The 22,921-nt window shown below is 42.4% G+C and overlaps 1 protein-coding gene across 1 annotated transcript in view; it reads right to left on the reverse strand.

Moving 5' to 3' along the window:
- Window positions 1-6,810: 6,810 nt before the first annotated feature.
- Window positions 6,811-22,921, reverse strand: part of LOC136581831 (mitogen-activated protein kinase 14-like) — a 96,720-nt gene continuing 80,609 nt past the window's right edge. Inside the window, exon 6 of the mRNA XM_066582500.1 lies at window positions 6,811-8,819. Within this exon, the coding sequence (XP_066438597.1) occupies window positions 8,752-8,819 (68 nt within the window). The 3' untranslated portion in view covers window positions 6,811-8,751. The remainder of the gene's footprint in view (window positions 8,820-22,921) is intronic.

Below are 22,921 nucleotides of genomic sequence, written 5' to 3' on the forward strand. Positions count from 1 at the left end.
CTCTATGACCGCGGATATACCCGCAGCGCATATGCAAACACATTGTGTATGGGCTGCGGGTACCCGGGTCATCTCTAAGCAACGGCGCGGGAAATAAAAAGAAAACAACGGTGTACTGCGCATGACCGTCTGTGTGAGTAGGCAGTTATGCGCAGTACATTACACGGCCGTACGCAGGGTCACAGCCGGGCTCACAGCTGGAATCCGCTGCGGGCCTCCGCAAGCGGATTCCACCTACGGTCGTGTGAGCCCGGCGTTATTCAGACCGCTACCTGTAATCCGTAATTTACAAGAAGCCCCTGGAACGCTCGCCTTCATGCAGTTCCAGGAGCACCTTGTTGAGCGCCTTCTGTGAGAGACCGCTGCACCGCAGCAAGATTACAAAGCCTCACAGAGCGCCACTTTTTACACCCCATACCTGCCGCTGAGGTTACGAAATACCCCCCAAAAAGCATGAGAGCATCGGGGATACACGGTTTTCTTGCCCCATGTGTCCAACCCAACCAGCCTCTGTAATTACTCCTGTCTTCGGACATAAAACGCAGTTTATATTATTACCTTTATCTAATATTTAGGGAATGCCAAAAAATGGGGATGGCGGGGGGGGGTTGGGGCGGGATTATTTTTAGGAAGTCAATTTTTTTCCATATAAGTGGGCAATGGGGCCTGGAATTTATTCAGTTCTGCCCTAAAATCCAGCGGGCATTCCCTCCATTATGGGCCTAGCCATGTGTCCTGTAAGTAGATTAGCGAAAAGGATGTGAAAAGAACTGGTATGGAGGCGCAACCCTCTAATAGCTTAGTAGCTAGAGAGTTGCGCCTCCATACCAGTTCTTTTCACATCCTTTTCGCTACACTCACGCCCACACTGGTGGAGCGTCATCTGGTTGGCAGCACCTCCACCATTCAAAATACTCAAATCATTGAAAGCTCTTTGTACTCCATAAATATTCCACCACCCTCACTGGGTCTTGCTCCACCCTCCTTTTTCATTTCTTTTACTCACTGTAAGTAGATTAGGGCCACAATGGGTATGTTTCTGAACATGGGACAAACAGGGGTATCCATTTTGGGGTGAAAGTCTTCATTCCTATGTACACTGTACAAAAAAACCTGTTTTTAAATTGACAAAATTGCCAAAAATTGAAAATCGTAATTTTTTCCTTCTGCTGTGCTTAAGTTCATTCAAATACTGTGGGGTCAAAATACGCAGTACACCCCTAGATGAATTTGTTAAGGGGTCTATCATTCAAAAACTGTGAAGTCAAAAAAGTCATCGTACCCCTAGATAAATTCGTTAAGGGGTCTACTTTTCAAAATGGGTCACTTGTGGGGGTTCTCCATCATTTTGGTCACTCAATGGCTCTACAAGTGGGCAATGGGGACTAAATCTCCTTCAAGCAAAATTTCTGTTCCGAAAGCCACCGGTTGCTCCTTTCATTTTGGGCCCCATTGTGCATCCAGACATAAGATTAGGGCCACAATGGGTATGTTTCTGAGCACAGGACAAACAGGGGTACCCATTTTGGGGTGCAAGTCTTCATTCATATATGTGCTGTACAAAAAAAACTGCTTTTAAAAAGACAGAATTGCCAAAAAAATGAAAATCGTAATTTTTTTCCTTCGGCTTGGCTTAGATTCATTTAAAAACTGTGAAGTCAAAAAAGTCATCGTACCCCTAGATAAATTCGTTAAGGGGTCTACTTTTCAAAATGGAGTCACTTGTGGGCGTTCTCCATCGTTTTGGTCACTCAATGGCTCTACAAGTGTGCAATAGGGCCTAAATCTCCTTCAAGCAAAATTTCTGTTCCGAAAGCCACCGGTTGCTCCTTTCATTTTGGGCCCCATTGTGCATACAGACATAATACTAGGGCCACAATGGGTATGTTTCTGAGCACGGGACAAACAGGCTTATCCATTCTGGGGTGCAAATCCTCATTTTCATGTGTACTATAGAAAAAATTCCTGTCTATAAAATGACATATTTGCAAAAATATGAAATTTTGGTTTTTCTCTTCTAAATTTCATTGACTCCTGAAAAAAAACTGTGGGGTTAAAACACTCATAACACCCCTCAGTGAATACGTTAAGGGGTGTAGTTTTTAAAATGGGGTTATTTGTGGGGGGTATCTATCATTTTGACTCCTATGAGCCTTTCCAATCTTGGCTTGGTGTAGGAAAACAAAGTGTTCCTCAAAATGCTGAAAAGTAATATTAAATTTGTACGTCTCCTAAATGGTTAAAAAAAAAAAAACTAAAGTTTTTCCAATGTGCGCCCAAAATAAAGTAAACGGATGGAAATATATATCTTAGCAAAAATTTCTATATTATGTTTGCACATATTTGAGATATTGCAGTTGGAAATGTGAAAAAAATGACGTTTTTCAAAATTTTCCCAATTTTGGCGCTTTTAATAAATCAACAAATTCTATCGGTCTTTTTTTTTCCGCCTAAATGAAGTACAACATGTAGCGAAAAAATAATGTCAGAATCGCTTGGATATGCAAAACCTTTCTGGTGTTTTTCCATGCTAAATTGACACGTGTCAGATTTGCAAAATTTGGCCTGGTCATTAAGGCGCAAACAGGCTTGGTCACTAAGGGGTTAATATATATGAGACAGAAAAACTTGACCGCATAGATCGATGGATGAAAGTTAATGACAACTGTTTAGTCAATAGCAGTATTGCACATTTTACATTAATCATAGCTTGGAGTTAAACATTTCTCTCCCCCATGCAGAAGACTTTAATAACTGCTCAGGGTGGGATGTGAATTTCATCCACATTTTTGTTTCCTTTGTTTCCCTATATGCCTTTGTATAGGTCAGTGTCAGTCCTCATGACGCCCTAGGCTGGTATGCAACACCCGATGGCATATTACTCAGCACACCTTCACCCTGTTGCTTGTGTTGCACCCTCTTGTCTTAGAAACACTAGCTGCAGCTGGACAAAAGTTCTGAGATAGTTTTCAATTTTCCTATGGCAGTATTTGGTTCCATGATGTCTTAGTCAACACTGCCATTGGTTTAGCTCAAACTTTGATCCACAGAACATCAGTTTTATCTACAGTGCGATCTGCTCATGGGACTCAACGTGTCAATGTTGCAGCACCCTCAATTCTGGTACCTTGCTTCCGCTATCTTGGAAAGGAGGGAAGGGGGAATAATCACGTGATAGCTTTTTCCTTTCAGCTTGAAACACATGACTATACACAAGCTAATGGCGCAGGAGACAGGGGATTCAGACATGTTGTTGATCATTCATTAGACGACTCCGATTTTGCACTCTTTGTGGATAAATCGAGGTACGCTCAAGAAGGCAGGTTCTATACAGGATATGTTGTGCTCTCCTTACATGATGTGGTCAAGGCCAAACCCCTTCCATCTCGCATGTCAGCCCGAAAAGGCAAATTGCAAGCCCTGAAAGAAGAATGCTCAAGAGAACATGGCTAACGTCTACAAAGACTCACGCTATGCCTAGTGCATTGCTCATGACTACAGACCCATCTGGCGAGTGAAGTCATTCTTGAAAGCAAATTAAAAAGCAATTAAAAGTAGTAAAGGAGTACAGGCACTGATGGAAGCCCTCTTGCTGCCCGAGAGTGGCTTGAAAATGCAACCTAAGGCCACTCCAAGGATGGCACAAAAGAGGCAACTGTTAATCACCTGGCTGATCAGGCTGCAAAGACAGCCACACAGAAGCCCAGACTGCATCCTTCAGGGGTTGGAGCGGTATAGGTACGCCGTCAGGCGTTATCCTCGGCGGATTATGACCTGCTGATACAGTTACAAAAGCAGGCAACCAAGGGGGAAAAAGGAACAATGGGAACCAGCAAGAGAGGCAGACACACCTGGAGATAAATGGATGGTATCCAATAAGCTCTGTCTTCCACAAGCCCTTATCCCATCATGGCTCTGGGCTCCCATGTAAATACACACCTGACAAAAACAGCTATGACAGATGGGGTTGCTAGACACTGGCATGCACCAGGATTTAGTATCACGGCAGCTAAATACACACCGGGCTGCCTGATTTGTGCACAGAACAACATGGGTAGGTCTATATAGACTCCCATGCTGTAACCCCTCATCCCAACTACCCATTCCAACGTCTTCAAGTACACTAACCTGCCCACCCATGGCAATTGGAAGTAGAGTTCGTTCTGGTCTGCCTAGACCTGTTCTCGGGGTACCCGGTCTGGTCTATCCACTCACAAATGCCACACTGAGGTGGTATACAGGTACAGAGTACTAAAGACAACAGAGTGACCGAGGAACTCCCTCCACAGAGAAGTGATGCAGAAAGTAATGAAACTGTTTGTGGATGGTATGGACCATGAAAGGCCTGTTCTACCACCAAGCAGTGGTAGAGCAGAGCGCTTAAATTGTACCTCAGAAACCACGATCCAGAAAACCATGGCAGAGCTCAATATACCAGTGACCAGGTGCCTCCTCCTGGCACTCTTCTCTGTAAGTTACATACCTAACCAAATGGGCATCAGCCCGTATGAGGTACTTTTTGGGTTGGCTCCAAGGTTAGGATTGTATTTTCCATGATAACTCCAGATACAGCAGGGCAACTTGACAAACTGACATTGCTCTCACAAAACACCTAATTAATGTATATTCTCGTTTGTTTGCGTCCCTGATTCTGTGAAACAAGGAGGCTGGGTGGTTACTAAAAGACACATCTGCAAAGCTCTAGAACCCAGACTTGACAGTCCATAACAAGTGTTCCTGACCACCACTACAGATGTTCACATGGAAGGACAAATCCAATTGTATACACATGTCTCATTGCAAGAGAGTCTCCCTACCATGATGAACATATGCTTTTCTCCTAGGTTGTTCAATTCCTGTTATCTTTTGCACAACTATGGTTCCATAACCAAGGCTCTGCAGGGTCTAACTAGCCTTTTAAAGAGCTAGCAGCAAATTCTGGCATCTCCGACCCCTTTAATGACTGGTGGACTGATTCTTTCGGCAGATGGAGCCACCAGATTTCATCATTTGCTAGAACTTTAGTGACTATTCTTACGGCTATTGATATTATTGGCTGAATTATTCCGTGCCTTCAAGGATTTATTTCAAAGAATATTGACAAATCTGTCCCTGTTTTGTATTATGATGCTTTGACTACTGACTCTGAAGCTGAATCCGCTTTCGATCAACCCTCTCTTCTTGCAGTGCCTTCCTTTGATACTTTTTCTTTGTGAGTGCTAGGGGTGTGTCAGTTGGGGAATCCGATGAAGTTGTGTAGGAATTTGGGCTTATGTCATTAGGGCATTTGTAAGTACCTAGCTAGATGCTCTGCTGGCTGCTCAAAAGAAACAAAAAGGAGGGACTATTGTCGTAATAAAATAATTCTTACATTAACTTAGGCAAACGTGTGTGTGTGTATCTACCCTCTTAGTAAGTAGCTGGCAGCTTAGTGTTAAACACGCTCAATATTATACACTGGTATGTGCAAGCAGCATGTTGTATCTACCTCCTACAAATGTTTATCACGGAGCAGTTCTGCATTCTTGTAGGAGAAGCTGCTCATTTACAGATAACACTATACTTCTGTACATTCTTTCACTTTTGATACTTTACTAACATGTGAATTACCACATTATTGTATTAACCAATCCTATATCAGCACAATAGCTTTTTGTATACTCCTATATTGTGATGTAACGTTTGTTAGTAAAAGGCTGTCATATTGCTTTGCATAAATCAGAAGCATACTGATGATTGACCGACATGGAGTCACTCAGTTACATTGCATGCATGCTACTTCTCATTATAACCAATTTGAAGCAGACAGTGAATTCATCTGGAATATATTATTCCCATAACAGTGGTGAGGGAGGCCCTTAGGCCCAATAGCTTATGAGCCCTCCAATTACTATGCCACTGCTCAGGGAGGATGCCACAACCTATCTGTACACTTGCGCAATGGCAAGCTCAGTCAGTGCCTCAGATGATGACTCTGGAAAAATTGCCAAGTTGCCCCACCCCAGCCCTGATGTCCTTTTAGGAGTAGTCACAACCAAATTTTTAGGCTTCAATACACAGGGTAATTTTCAAGTCTGTTTTAACCCCTTAGAGACCAGTCTATTTTGTGCCTTAAGGACCCAGTGAATACATTATTGACTGATGGCCACCGCCTTAGGGTCAATAGAGAATGGAGGTGGCCTCGTACAGTTAGTTGTAAGACATGGACCTCTGGGAGTCCTCCAGAATTTGTTCTGTTTAGTATATCTATGGGAGTCTGGGTGTTGCAGTAATAAAATGTAATACAGCAGTAACATACCCACAGTTTAGAATACATGTGAATTATTTCTGGATTTGTGCCCAGCCTCACAGCAGAGAATCAGTCTAAAAAGCAACATACAGTTAGGGTGCGTTTCCACATTACAGGTAGCACTTGCGGCTAAAACTCTGTTTGGATGCGACTGCCAATAACTGCTCGATCTTCTGCTATCTGTAACATGGGGATGCACCCTTAAGGTCATTAAATTAGGTTGAATTCATCAGTGAGATACATTTACAGGTGTTTAGGTGGAAGAGGAAATGCTACAGAAAAACTGTCCTTTGTAAAAGCTAGCTTCATCATTATTAGTTACATTTATTTTGCAAAAATATTTAAATGCTCTGATCCTGCTATCCTAAACGGACATTAAAAACTGTAGCTTCATTGTTATTTACAAAATATAGCTTCATCATTAGTTACACAAAACTATTTTTCTCATGAGAAAAATAAATCAGAAAAAAAAAATCTAACACAGTCAACATAAAATTTGTTATTTGTTTCACAGCATAATAAACCTGGCAGAAAAATATTTATTGGAGTAAATACACAACAGTTTCTGCAAATCACCACATTATATAAACAGTACAATTGAGTGTATGTATGTAAATATCCACTATTCTACCGCCTTGCAGTCCTTTGTCATAAAACCATACTTTATACTGGAACATATGTTTTGAAAGCTAAAAAATGCATTAAAAAAACACTGCACTTAAGAACTTACAGGATGTTGCTGCAGCTCCCAGCAGAGACAAGTCCAGTTTATTCATGATATGCTGCTCATCCACCCTAATTGACAATTTTCTATTGTACTGCATATGGAGAAAGCTGCAAAACACGGAGGGTGGCCAGGTCTAACAAAACCTCCTGAATAAAGTGGACTTCACCCTCGACAGGCACTGCAGGAACAATCTAAGTTTTTAAAAATCACTGACCTTAACCCTTAAGTGACAGACCACTGAAATCAACGTCTTTCACTACTTTGTGCTGCCCTAAGTGAGAGCAGCATAAAGGACATGACCGTTTCCCTTTACGTCATTGATGATTTTATCTTAATAAATGCTATAGCTCAGCTGTGCAATAAATAAGCAGGGCACTGATTGATTTATGAAGACACAGAGAAACCTCTTTCTTGGCATTTTTGTTTAACATCAATTTGGACTTTCAATTACACAGTGGACCATCATATTTACTAAATTAAAAGGGTTGTCCGAGTTAAGGGAAACCCCTGTCAATGGGTCCCCCCATGCATTAAAACAAATCAGCAGTTACTCACATCTCCCCACTTCCCCATTTGTCCTCAGTCAGTGGTTCCGTTCTCCTCTGTCTGTTTACATGCAACTGTTATGTCCCATAAACCTGCCCCATAAACCTGTCAATGAGCGATGTCATTAAAGGGGTTGTCTCGATTAGACGCGCTTGAGCAGAAGGGTCTTCTGCCTTCGGGTCTGTCCGGCAGCAGCGGCGTTCTGGCCCCGCCCCCTTCTACGCGATTAGACGCTGAAGTTAGACGGAGCCATGGAGACGGGGACGCCAGCGCAGGGAAGGTAAGTGAATAACTTCTGTATGGCTCATATTTAATGCACGATGTATATTACAAAGTGCATTAATATGGCCATACAGAAGTGTTTAACCCCACTTGCTTTCGCGAGACAACCCCTTTAACTGACGGAGACTGTCTCAGTCTGCTAAGTGATATCACAGGGAGTTGGCAGCGGAGGATGAACAGGGAAGTGAAGAGAAGTGACTCACTGGTTATTTGTACTTTAATGCATGGGGGACCTGTTGACAGCGATTTTCCTTACTCGGACCACCTCTTTAATGACATGCTAGGTCATGTATGGATTTGCACAGACAGGTGTAAAACAGAATAGATGCTTCTAGACAAGAAACATGTTGCAGTATTGGTTTCAATTGTTGAATCTCTTCTACAAATGAGTCTCTTTCCCGAAGGGATTATTTCTGGAGATTAAGTACAATATATAAATGTGTAAAAAATTTATAATATATTTATATTTATTACACACACACTTCCACATAGTAAAGTTTATTATGTGGGATGAGAAATAGTTACACCACCATCCATTAATTCAGCAATCTTTCGCATAGACAAGTAATCCCATATAAGGTCCATTTGCATTTTCTTCCAGCACATAAACCAGAATTGTTAAGACGTAAAAGAAGTTTCAAAACGTAACTGTTCCTTCCACAACATTGTGATACAGACCTTTCTACGGAGGCTGTTGTACTATACTTGTGTAAGTGAGGCAATTGGGGGCACATGCAGCAGTAGTTTGATTCCATAGAACTCTTCCCAGTAAAGAAAAAAATGAATAGAGATGTATATATGCAAATCACTCAGACCCACAAACTGATAGGCACTTTATATATTAGATGGTAGCTGAAATAGATGTCCATCATCTTCACAGCAGCAAATACCTTTTGAACAGTTTTTTTCAAGATTCCATTTCATCAGAGTCTAGTGGAGGTGGTATGAAGCAAAGTACTTCCTCATAGGTTAAACCTGTACATGGAAGCATAAGAATACACTAAGAAAGCAGCAACAAAAAAAATCATCTATTAAAGAGGTTTTTCAATGTAGTGTAATAACATTGATGGCAGTGGGGAGAGGAGATAACATACTTATTAAAAACAAATACCTTGCTGCCATTTCCGTCCTTTGGTAGTTTGTAGCAGTCATGTAGTTGTTTACCCACGTGACTGCCGCAACGAGTAGGAGGCCTGACAGGAACGTCATCAGCGATGTTCCATAAACCTGCTGGGACTTCTACATCATGAGCCCACAAAATAGGTTAATAGGACGTCAACAAGGCTAGATGAACCGGTTGTGTCACTTATAAGATGCCATGGTGCCGGAGCGCTGTTTTAGTGCTCCAGTACCACAGTATGTTGCTTTTAAATAGTTTTGGACATGGGGGGGTAGGGGTAGACGCAAAATCATGTAAAAAATTTAAGTCGGATCACCCCTTTAACAATTATTTATACAGCCCTTTACCTGTATGCACACTTTGTTTTAACACCGTTATGAATGCAATATTAGTGCATGAAGGTCCATACCATAAGACGATTTTCACAATACCTTTTTTTGAAAATGGCGTAATGCATAAACTACTGTTGAATTGAAGGGGAAGGTACAGGGTGGAGCGCGGTAATTTGCTAATTTGGGAGTGAAATAAAAAAATAATGAACTTGTAAAAACTTTATTTTATATTTTATTTACATTGAACAGTAGTGGAATTTACAAATTATTTGGTTTTAAATATTGTATCTGGCAAATGTTGACCTTCGCTATCCACACACTGCTGCATACGTTTTCTGAAGTTCTCATGCACTCTTTCAAGCATGTCGACTGGTATTCTGGCAATCTCAGCGTCAATATTGTTCCTTAGGTCTTCCAGGGTGTTGGGACGGTTGCAATACAGATGTTCGTCGTGTAACATAATCCCGTGCTGACAATTGTTGGACCACGCACATTTTATACGGGTGAAAATTCAGTTCACTATGAAGAATCCGGTGGAGAGAACGTCTTGAAATGCCAAGAGCAAGTGCTTGCTTCCGAGCAGAGCGTTTCGGAGATTGCAATACTGCTGCTCTAACTCGTTCGATGTTCGTAGCGAAGGTCAACATTTGCCAGATACAATATTTAAAACCAAATAATTTGTAAATTCCACTACTGTTCATTGTAAATAAAATATAAAATAAAGTTTTTACAAGTTCATTATTTTTTTATTTCACTCCCAAATTAGCAAATTACCGCGCTCCACCCTGTACAACTATCATAATTTTCTGACCTGTCCCTGAGACATGTCATTGGTGGGGGGCAGAGCCCGTCACCTTTAATGATCACTAGAACATTTTAAATTGGACAGCATAACATTTATTTTGACCTATGACGTCTGAATATGTAAAAGAAACTATACATACAAAAGGAGCTGCAATTAGAGATAGATTTACACCCCACTTATGCATCCTTAAAGGGGTATTCTCCCCACTTTTCAACTTATGACCTATCCTCTGGTCATTCTTATGAGTAGTCAGAACAGGAAATGGGAGCGCTGGCTTCACTCCCCTTGAAATCAATAAGAGCTGTGCGCTGCTCTTCTACTTCATGTTGCTCTCCTGGTTAAGGCGTCACATACAGTCCTGACCAGGACAGAAAATCAGTGTGGCGTTCAAATTGATTTCACAGGAGTGAACCGGGGCTCCCACTTCCTGTGCAGACTGCCAATGACAACGTCCAACCTCATAAACTGGATAGTGAGCCTTACTATCAGCTGATAGATGGGAGTCTGCCGCTTGGGAACGCTGTCCATCAACTACTGATGACCTATCAAGAGGATAGATTATCAGTTGAAATGTGGGCAGAAAACCTCTTCAAGCCTGGTCTTTATTTGGAAACCGTTTAAAAATTAGTATTGTGAACAGTATATACACATATATGTACATACATAAAGCTCTGCGAGTGAATCACCAGCCATGTTTGTGAAAAAGATGATAAAAGGTGCAGCGGGGTGTGTGGGGATGCAGTGGAAAGTGGGTTAAGTTTCCAAGGGAAATGTAAAAGCAGGGTAGATGGGAAAGAGTTTAGATTAGGCAATACGATAGACCTTTGTGAAATGTGTTTTTATGACCTGATTTTCTGGGGGCAGCGCATTGCAGAGAACTGGTGCGGCTTGGGAAAAATCTTAAAAGTCCAGATTAGAGAGGAATTTAGTCTGTCATTAGCAAAATGGAGAGAACAGGTAGGATGGTAGACAGAGGTGAAAGAGAAGATATAGGGTAGTGAGGCACTGTGGAGGACCTGATGGATGGGAGTGAGGAGTTTGCACTGGCTGCTTGTCAAATGTAGAATGAATTTAGTGACTGGCACAAGATGGAGGCATCAGTGCCGCAGCTTAAGAGGTCTGGTTGTTGCATTCAGGATGGATTGGAGAGGGGAGATTTTAGAGAGGGGAAGCCCAATCAGTGGCAAGTTGCAGTAATCAAGTAGAGACTGGATGAGAGTGACAGTAAGAGTTTTTTATGTCTCTACAGTGAAAGGGCGGATTCATGAGAGGTTTTTCAGGTCCAGGTGATGTGAGTGAGCAAGTGACTGAACATGGTGAGTGAAAGAAGAGAATCAAATAGAACCTCAAGACAGTGGGAGTGCTGCGAAGGAGTCAGAGACTGAGATGGAGATATCAAGTTTAGGTCGGTGAGTGGATGACGAAAACACAAGTTCAGTTTTTCAGAGGTTAGGTTTTACATAGAGATGACAAAGCATTAGAGACAGCAGACAATCAATGGCATTTTGCAGTAGTGAAGGTGTGAAATCACAGGAAGAAGTACATAACTTAGTGTTGTCAGCATAGAGATTGTAGTAAAACCCAAATCTACTAATAGTTTGTCTAATGAGGGCCGTGTAGATAGAAAGCAGGGCCAAGGACCGAAACCTGAGGAATCCAAATAGCATTGTGAAAAGGAACAGTAGAGTCGGCAAATGAGACACTGAATGAGTGGTCAGAGGAAGACAGAGCACAATATTCTTAAAGGGGTTGTCCCGCGGCAGCAAGTGGGTCTATACACTTCTGTATGGCCATATTAATGCACTTTGTAATGTACATTGTGCATTAATTATGAGCCATCCAGAAGTTATAAGAAGTTTTTCACTTACCTGCTCCGTTGCTAGCGTCCTCGTTTCCATGGAGCCCGTCTAATTTTCGGCGTCTAATGGCAAAATTAGACGCGCTTGCGCAGTCCGGGTCTTCTTCTTTTCTCAATGGGGCCGCTCGTGCAGGATGCCGACTCCGTGTAGCCCCGCCCCGTCACGTGCCGATTCCAGCCAATCAGGAGGCTGGAATCGGCAATGGACCGCACAGAAGCCCTGCGGTCCACCGAGAGAGAATATCCCGGCGGCCATCTTCAGCAGGTAAGTAAGAAGTCACCGGAGCGCGGGGATTCAGGTAAGCGCTGTGCGGTGTTCTTTTTTAACCCCTGCATCGGGGTTGTCTCGCGCCGAACGGGGGGTGGGGGGGTGGGGGGGTTTGAAAAAAAAAAAAAGAAACGTTTCGGCGCGGGACAACCCCTTTAAGGCCAGTAGTGCAGAGCATATTCAGGAGGAGTTGGTGATCTACAGTGTCAAACGTTGCAAAAACATCCAGAAGAATCAGTAGAAAATGGTTGCTATACACTTTAGCTGTCAGGAGATCATTTGATACTTTAGTAATAGCGGTTTCTGTGGAATGTAGAGAGTGAAAGCCAGACTCGAAGATCAAGAACAGAGTTTTATGAGAGATGGCTTAGTAGGTGAGAGTAGACCATACATTCCAGGAGTTTGGAGATGAACTGGAGATTAAAGACAGGTTGCTCATTGGCAGCGCAGGAAGAGTCAAGAGACAGTTTCTTAAGCAATGGGGATATGACAGCACGTTTGAAGGAGGAAGGAAAGACACCACAAGAAAGAGATAGCTTGAACATTGTTGTAAGGTGACTGATAAAAGCCAGGGAGAGAGAACAGGAGAGGAGCCTGGAGAGGATGACTTCTGTTGTTGGGTCAAAAGCTGAAAGTGATCTGGGCTTACTCACACAAGCATATTTAGCCCGGTCACATAATCACCGTTATGATCATGTAGAGTTAAAAAAAAAGTGTAAAAAACACCAAAAAAAACAAAAAAAAAACCCCTTAAAAATAGTTCAAGTTTCACCTCCCCTTACGGATCATATCCATGAGGGAATATGACATTACACAATTAAGGTCCCTGGATTTGTCCCCCAATGCGATCTTTGGCAGTGGACCTTACCTGGCTTCAGCGCATGTGACAGTCAGCAAAATGGTGGACGCATGCGCAAAAGTCAAGGATTCCCTGGGAAATTTAAAATCTCCCAGCTCCTGGCTACCAATTATAGCCGAGAGCCTGAAGATATCACGTGTGTGTGTGTTCTATTTTACCGTGGATATTCGTGACATAGAGCCCATTGTACTCTATGGTCGCAGATATACCTGCAGCCCATACGCAACTATATTAATGTAGGAAAACAAAGTGTTCCTCCAAATGTTACGTTTGTACGACTCCTAGATGGTTAAAAAAAAAAACACTGAAGTTTTTCCAATGTACATCCAGAATAAAGTAAAGTAAACAGATGGAAATATATATCTGAGCAAAAATTTGTACAGTACGTTTGCACATATTTGATATTGTAATTGAAAATGTGCGTCACGCAATTTTTTCTACATGTGATGTGCGATTTTTTTTCACGCGCGCCTATACACGCGTGAAAAAAAAAAAACGTTCGTCTGATTGCACCCTGAAGGGGGTAATGGTGTAGTTTGAATTTTTTTTATTTCTCTTAGATTTTTTAACTTTTTTTTAAAAACGAACTTTTTATTTTTGTTCCACTAAGGGGGTTTAATATCTCTATCCTTGATGGTTCTTATAATACAGTGTTATACTTCAGAATAGCAGTGCATTATATTGCCTATGAAACTCAGCCAGGTAAGCCTTGCCTGTATAGCAGGACTACTGATGTATTGCAGTATATAGTACATGCGATCAGACGATCACCAATTCAAGTCCTCCATGAGGACTTAATATTTTTCTTTTTTAAACTCTAAGTATATTTTAAAAATATAAAAAAATGTGGAAAAAAAAATCTTTTCACAGTCATTGTTTAAAAAAGTTAATTTAAAAATTGAGATTGCACGGTCTTTTATGGCCCAGTTTTTTAAAATGTCTCATTATTTATCCCGCAAGGTAAATGCCATTATAAAAATATATGTAATGCCAAAAACGTGCCTTTTTGGTCACCCTGTCTCCAAGAAGAAAAAATGAAAAAAACTAAAACAAAATCAAAAAAGTCATATGTACCAAAAAATACAGCTCCTCGATTGAAAAATGTAACAAAAAAACCTTTGTTGCCATGTTCTGACTTCCATAACTTTTTTTTTTTTTAACGTAGTGCAATGTATGAAAAAAACAATATAAATTTGGTATCCTAATCATATTGGCTGCTGAGGATGCTGAGATGCAAATGCTCAACGCAGCCGAGTGACGACTGTATTCTGGGGGAGGGGGGGGGAGGGTGACTGAGCAGATAGGCCAACTAGGCAGTGAATATCATGTGCTGCTCATGAAGCAATCGCAACAAAGCTAGAGAGGCCAAGGCTCACTAGTGCAGACAGACTGGACGTCTGTAAAGCCAGGATATGTTGAGAGGTACATTGACATAATCCTGGGTTATGGTGCTTGGCTTCTGTGCAACTTCTCATGACTCATCCATAACGTTTAGCTGCATTGCTGGGTCTCTTAACCCTTTAAAGGGGTTGTCCCGCGAAAGCAAGTGGGGGTATACACTTCTGTATGGCCATATTAATGCACTTTGTAATATACATCGTGCATTAATTATGAGCCATACAGAAGTTATTCACTTACCTGCTCCGTTGCTAGCGTCCCCGTCTCCATAGTGCCGTCTAATTTCAGCGTCTAATCTCCCGATTAGACGCGCTTGCGCAGTCCGGTCTTCTCCCTTCTGAATGGGGCCGCTCGTGCTGGAGAGCTGCTCCTCGTAGCTCCGCCCCGTCACATGTGCCGATTCCAGCCAATCAGGAGGCTGGAATCGGCAATGGAACGCACAGAGCCCACGGTGCACCATGGGAGAAGACCTGCGGTCCACCGTGGGTGAAGATCCCGGCGGCCATCTTCGCAAGGTAAGTAAGAAGTCACCGGAGCGCGGGGATTCGGGTAAGTACTATGCGGTTTTTTTTTAAACCCCTGCATCAAACCACTAATGACCACCGTTAGTTAGTATGTAAGTATGCAAGTGAAATCTCATGCTCTCTCCCTGGCAACGTCACAGCTCCGCCCCCTGGCAATGTCACAGCTCCGCCCCTGGCAACGTCACAGCTCCACCCCTAACACACAGAGAATATAACTAAGCCGTTAATATGTCAGTGGTCCTGACAGGAGACACGGACCTACCGCCACCACAGAGATCTGGTGGGTTGGAGAACCTTTGGTGACGCCACTCCTGCGGGAGGAGCCATTCTGGAGTTTGGTGGTACAGTATATTTGATAAGCAAATAGAAACTACCAGGACCTGTAATGATGTCACAGTCATGTGATCACCTGTGTGGGTGGAGTCAGGAATCACATGACCAGGGGCTCCTCACTGTATCCAGGAGCTGTGTGCAGTCAGTAGAGCTGTAAGTGGTTGTTTGTCTAATCTGCTGTGCGCGTAATGAGTATAGTCAGCATGGATGTATGTCATGTAGCAAAGCTGAGTTTGTAACATGCACATGTACTTTGGCACTGCTATGTCTGTCATGCGCATGTCATTCAGCAGAGCTAAGTTTGTAACATGAGCATGTCATGTAGCACAGCTGTGTTTGTCGAGCATATAATGTAGCAGAGCTGCGTTTGTATCATGCCCATGTCATGCCTGTCAGGCACATGTCATGTACCAAAGCTGTGTCTATGACGCGCATGTCATGCAGCAGAGCTGAGTTTGTAACATGCGCATGTACTGTGGCACAGCTGTGTCTGTCACACGCATATAATGTAGCAGACCTGTGTTTGTACCATGCGCATGTCATGTCTGTCAGATGCGTGTCATGTACCAAAGATGTGTCTGTGAGGCACATGTCATGTAGTACAGCTGAGTTTGTAACATTTGCCTGTACTGTGGCACAGCTGTGTCTGTCACATGCATATAATGTAGCAGAGCTGTGTTTGTACCATGCACATTTCATGTCTGTCAGGCGCATGTCATGTACCAAAGCTGTGTCTGACGCGCATGTCATGTAGCAGAGCTGTGTGTGTCTGTCACACGTCCAGGTACCACAGCTGTGTGTGTGATGTGTATGTAGCAGAGCTGTGTGGCGCATTGCACTACAAGAAACACTGGTACTATAATTTCCTAATAATTACTAGTACATCACCTAATAGGCGTTGTCAGCTTCGCTGCACTTCTCCTCACTGCTACCCGACACTTGTTTGAAGTCTTCTGTCCGCACTTCCTGGAGGTGTGGTTTTTAAACCTCCAATCCAGGAAGCGTTGGCTCTGATTAGCTGAGCCGTTGCGCTCGAGAACCAATCAAAGGCAGCATTTCCTGGAGGCGGGGTTTTTCAAATCGTCACCTGAAGACAAGTGTCGGGGACCTGCAGAGAAGACGTGTGGTAGAGTTGACAGCAGCTTCTATGTGATGGATTTGTTTATTTGTTGTTGTTTCTTTATGCAGCTAGGGCTTACATTTCAAGCCCTCCCTCCACCCCCATCCCGGAAAATCCCGGCAAAAGATCACTACAAAGTCGCGCGACTTTGTAGCGACACAAAAATGCAGCAATATTGCGGTCGACCCCATGTGAAAGAGGCCCTAAATCCTGCAACTGCAATCTAGCAGGAGCAGGTCAGGCCCTCAGCTGGTAGACACAACCAAGAGCCAGGAGGAGAAGGTGGAAGCAGTTTTTAACCACTTCTGCCTTCTCCTTTCCAGGCTACATACCGCGCATTAAGGGTTATGTAGTGCAGAAAGAAAGAGGAATTGTTAATTATGCTATTCGACTTGGAGATCATGTGATAGCCAGGTGCCCCCTGGCACGGAGTTACAAGGTTTAACAGACCCCAATTAGCTCTGCTAGTGACTGTTGTCAGTAAAGGGGGATGCTTTTTCCTGTAACTGGGGCTCCTATGGATGCCCCAGCTACAATGGAAAAGTGTGGAAAAAAAAATAAATAGTAAATAACCCACAGAGGTCTTATATAATGACATGGGGGGGCATAGATGTTAAAAGAAAAAATAGTTACAAAAATAATTAAAATAAAATGAAAATGTATACATAAAAAAAGAAAAATGACCCACCGCCGGCGCCATGTAATCCAAAACTATGCAAATGATATATCACAACATCCAAAACAAAATGAGGAACTCATTCTTGTACTTTATTTTAGTGTACATATTCTAATTTTAAAAATCCACAAAAAAAAATATTGTTGTTTTAGCTTTTTACCCCCAAATAAGGCCTTGTTCACACGGGTGACACGGCATCGCTGCAAGAAAATCGCAGCGATATCGCTTCGCTGGTCCATGTGATATCGCTGTGACTTTGTAGCACCACATGCGACCTTGTAGCGCTACAAAGTGCTTGCCGCAATGCGTTGTCCCTTATCAGTGAGGGTTCCAGGTGTCTGAGCCCCACCTAAGCTGAGACAAAGTGGACAATACTTTAGGGACCTTTTACATGCAATGACTATTTTTCAGATTATCACTGGATCATGCAAATCTGGGCAATAATTGAATGTTCAGTGTAAACTCTGTCCAGTGGCTAAACGACGACGATAATTCGTGCGCTTATTATTTGTCTTTCAGTTTAGGCAGGCATAAAAAAAAAAATCAAAACAACGATCAGCCTATGTAAACAGGCAATTGTTCATCTATGTGAATGGAAGGGGGCAGCTGGAGGCAATCTCTGGCTGTGAAAGCACAGGAGCGATAATTGCTGGAACAACTGCCAGATGCTTAAGCGTCCAACACCTGTCCAGTGCAAAAGGACCTTTACGAGTAGTCCCGAAAAAGCCCTTTAAGGTCACTTTCACATGGCAGTATTTTGCATCAGTATTTGAACGCCAAAACCAGAAATGGGTCCAAAACTCGAGAGAGGTGCAATTGTTTCCATTATACTTTTTCTGTTTATGTTCCACTCCTGCTTTGGGCTTGCAAATACTGATGCAAAATACTGACCAAAAAACAGCTGCATGAAAGTGGCGTAAAGCAGATCTGTCATTATCCCATACCTATGGTAAGGATGGAATAGTAAGAGGACAGGTCCGTTCTCCTATTAAGTAAAATAGCACGAAAAAAACCCCCCCAAAAAAAACCAGTGATTGACAGCTGGCAGCTGAGTATCAGCATACACAGCAACTTGTCAATCACTGTGAAGAATGCCCTATATAGTGCCAGCAGAGTTCCCTGATACACAGCCAGCGTCATATTTTTCCTTTGGATTTAAAAAGTAAACATACCAGACAGTAATATAAATAAATGAAATGGTCATACACTTATCTCACTCCACTGCAATATTAGCAGCACATTATGAGTATCATATCCAATTGTGCTGCCATATTACTGGTACTTATTATAGCACCAGTAAGGGTATGGCCACATGAGGTTAAGTGACAATTTACGCATAGAAAATCTAAAGTATTTACAGTAGCAGTGAAGTGGATAAGATTTAAACAAATATTTTCCATGCACGGCTGAAGAAATCTGCACAAAATGTGCACCAGAGTTGACCCGTGATACAGATTTTAAATCTGCAGCGCGTCAATTTTTTTTGTGTATTTTTACTGCAGATTTCACCCTTTAGGCTGGGTTCACACGGGGCGGATTTTCGTCGGAAATCTCGCGGTTTGGCCGCAGCAAAAAACGCGAGATTTCCGCCGGGAGAACCGCCGCGGTTTAAGCTGCGGCGGCTTTGAAGCGGCTCGGCCGCATGCTTTTCCGTCGCGGCCGGCTCTCCCATAGAGGAGAGCGCGGCCGTAACATAAATAAACAAAAATCCAAATGTAAACAGACATGCTGCTTCTTTTGAAACCGCGGCTGCGGCGGCCGCAGCCGCGGTTTCATCCGGATTTACCGCAGCGGATTAGCCGTCCCGTGTGGACGAGGTTTCGGGGAAACCTCGTCCACATGGCTGGCTAATCCCGAGATTAGCGGCCGCGGGCGGATCTGCTGCGGCAGAACCGCGGCAAATCCGCCCTGTGTGACCCCTGCCTTATAAAAGGATAAAAAGTCAACAGGATTTCCACAGGGAAATTTGCAACAAAAAAAAAACAAAACAAAAACACAGTATTTGTTGTGGTTTTGCAACTGCAGATTCACTGTGGATTTTCACCTGTGAGCTGCCTTGTGTGCCATGTCTTAACAGCAGCATCATAGTGGCTTACCAACAGTCACTGATTGTGATCACTGCTATTTCAGTAGGCCTTTTATTATATCTTATATATTATTTTATCCTTTTTTTAATTTTATTTAATTTTTGAAACAATTTTGTGTTCAAGATTTCAATCTATAAGCCAAATACGCCCAAGTGAAGTAAGTATATATTAAGAAAATACTTGAACGAACTGTCTATTGGTATTATTTTAGTCTGCCTAAGGGCTTATTTAGAGGACCGTATATCAGCTCGGTTTTCACGCCAAGCCGATATACGGTGTCCTTGTCTGCAGGGGGGGGGGGGGGGGAGGATGGAAGAGCCAGGAGCAGGAACTGAGCTCCCGCCCCTTCCCCGTCCCTCGCCACTATTTGCAATGGGAGGGACGGAATGGGGACGGAGCTAAGTGCCGGGACTTAGAAAATAGAGATTAAAATTGAGAATTGCACATATTACAAATAATCAAGGCCGTATTGCTGAGCCTTAGAGATATAACTTTTAAAAATAAATTGCACAAAACAGATTATCCATTAGTCTCATCTTCCCTCAGTTCAGAAATAAAATAAGGCAAAGTTCAAATGTAGTACTAGTGCAGCAGAAAAATAAAGAGCAAAAGTGCATGAGCCCTTTAACTCCCTTAACCCCTTAATGACATGGCCTATTTTGGCATTGAGGACCAAGCGATTTTTGGTATTTTTCCCATCTCCATTGTTTAAAAGCCATAACTTTTTTATTTTTCAGTCGACACGGCCGTATAAGGGGTTGTTTTTTGTGTGGCAAGTTGTAGTTTTTATCGGTGATACTTTTGGGTACATAGACTATATCGTAGAACTTTTATTTATTTTTTTTTCTGATAGCAGGGAGAGAAAACGCATCAATTCTGACAGATTTTTTTTGTACAGCGTTAATCATGCAGCATAAATGACACTAAATTTTTTCTGCGGGTCGGTACGGTTACAATGATACCAAAATTCTTAGATTTTTTTTAGGTTTTTACACTTTTTTTGCAATAAAAAGCCTTTTTTTTGTAAATCTTTTTTTTTCCCTCTATAGCTGCATTCAAAGTCCTGTAACTTTTTTATTTTTCTATGTACGGAGCTCTATAAGGGCTTACTTTTTGCGAGACAAGCTGTAGTTTTTATTGGTACCATTTTTGGGAATGTATGACTTTTTTGATCACTTTTATTGCATTTTTTATGAGGCAAAATGCTAAAAATTAGCATTTTGCCTCTGTTTTTTAGCCTTTTTTTACGCTTTTTGTCGTACAGAATAAAAAGCGTGTTCAACTTTTTGTACACGTCGTTACGGACGCGTCAATACCCAATATGTGGGGTTTTAATTTTTACCTTTTTTATGCTAATATTAGAAAAAGCATGAAAAAGGTTGTTTTTTTTTACATTTTTTATTTACATTTTTCTTTTTTTTACTTTTTTTTTTTTTTTTTAAACACAATTTGAGTCCCTCTGAGGGACTCGCAGCACTGTGCCTATGATCGCTGTGATAAGGCATGGCAGAGCAGTAGCTCTGCCATGCCTTATCGCTTATACAGCGATCACAGGCATAGGCAATACAGGACGCCAGAGGAGACACAGAGGGAGCGCTCTTCCTCTGTGAACTCTTTCCCTGCCGCGATCTACTTAGATCGCGGCAGGGAAGGGGTTAACAGCAGGGGGCGCATCTCCGATGCACCCCTGCTGTTGCAGCGGGACGCCGGCTTTGACTGACAGCCAGCTCCCGCTGCAGGATAGCGCGAGGTCGGTCATGATGTCGCGCTATCCCGATGACGTACCGGTACGTCCTGTTGCGGGAAGTACCAGGCTCCCAGGACGTACCGGTACGTCCTGGAGCGGGAAGGGGTTAAAGCCAGACTCACACGACCGTGTGCGTAAAACCTCACATGAGTCATGTACGGTTTTACCGCTGCGGAGCCAGCCAGCCAGCCTAGCGTCACGTAGGGCAGCGATATTCTCCTGCACATGATAGTGTATTACCGCATGCTGTCATGGTCAGTCTTCCTGTTTTTTGTTTTTTTTTTGTCCAAATTTTCTGAATTGCCGCTTCGCAACGTAACGTACTTATGCCACCCACATGCAATCTAATTGTGTGTGGGCGGCATTGATTTTGCGCCCACAGGGAACAACAGAATATTGCAAATAATATGCGGGAAAACAGATCATGCAGCGTTCTTTTTTCTGCTCGCATATTACGCAATGCTTACACAAATGTGAGCGAAACAGCGCAAGGCAATGTATTTGATTACCTGAAAATTACCACACATCACGAGCATGTAATACACAGTAATCTTACGCTCGTGTGAGGATAGAATGTGTCCTAGTTTGGTACTTAACCCCTTAATGACTGCCCATATGTCTTGACAGCACAGCAATAGAAGTCTGGCATGGGACTCCCGTGCTGGAGAGAGCAGGTGTTCTGCTGCTGGACGACAGCCGGGCGCTTGCTCTAATATGGGAGACCAAAGAAACCTCAGATCACAGTGTTTAACCTTTTACACGCCATGGCATAAAAAACGCTAGAGGGCTCCCTCTGTCACACATCGCAGGGGTCCAATGTAAATGCGAGGTCCGGATGGGCTGCTATGGAACCCAGAGGGTTGAAGTTAGTATATTATTTTACCCGCATAGTGCACATCATGAAAAAATATATATAAAGAACATGACAAAAATAGCTAATTTTGCCTAAAAAAACTGCATAGAAAGTGATCAAAATGTTGCATGGATCAACAAATTGTGCTAATAAAAAGTACAACTCATTTCACAGCACCGTTGACAAAAAAAGAAATGTGTTAGGTGTCTGAATGCAGCAATAAACAAAAAATAATTTTTGCTTAAAAAGTGTGAAAGGGTTGCAAAGAAAAAAAGAAAGCTCTAATTTGGTATTGACTTAATTGTACTGGCCTGCAGAATTAATATAACATCATTTATGTTGCATGGTGAAAGCAGCTAAAAATACAAAACATGCAAAAATTGCAGATTTTGTTAATACTGCCTCTTGAAAATAATGGAATAAAAAGCAATCAATCGTTATAGGTTCACAAAAATGGGATAAATGAAGACTAGAGTTCATCCTGGAAAAAAGAAGCCCCTGTTAAGCTTCGTCAATGAAAAAATAAAAATGCTATGGCTCTGGGAATGCGGCGACACAAACCAACTCTTTAAAAAAAATTAAGTGTTTTGCATACAAAAATAGCAAAACATAAGAAAACAATATAAACTTGGTGTCACTGGAATCGTGCTGACCTACAAAATAATGTTATCAATATTTATTTTGCACAATGAACGCCATAAAAATAGAATTCAAAAAACAAATAGCAGAATTACTTTTTTTCCCACGAATCCGGTAAAAAAAAATTATTAAGATTTATACAATACTTTCTATGTACCCCAAAATGATGCCTTCAAAAAAAATACAACTTGTCCGCAAAAAAACAAGCACTCATATTATATGGTTATGTCGACACATCCTGTGCCTGGCCAGTGACCACACGTACCTGTTATTTCTTGTCGTGTGCAGGCAGCCTTCTGTACCGCAGATGGCAGACAGGCGTAACGCAGATTTTTACTGTTGCTAGGTGATGACGTGGGTCCAGCAACCACAATGTCAATTGCAGAAGGTTCGCGGGTCGGACAGCTTCCATTGTCTTCAATGGAAGCAGTCCGTGCAGAGCCCGCACAAAAACAGAA

This window comes from Eleutherodactylus coqui, chromosome 1, assembly GCF_035609145.1.
Source record: "Eleutherodactylus coqui strain aEleCoq1 chromosome 1, aEleCoq1.hap1, whole genome shotgun sequence".
Lineage (NCBI taxonomy): Eukaryota > Metazoa > Chordata > Amphibia > Anura > Eleutherodactylidae > Eleutherodactylus > Eleutherodactylus coqui.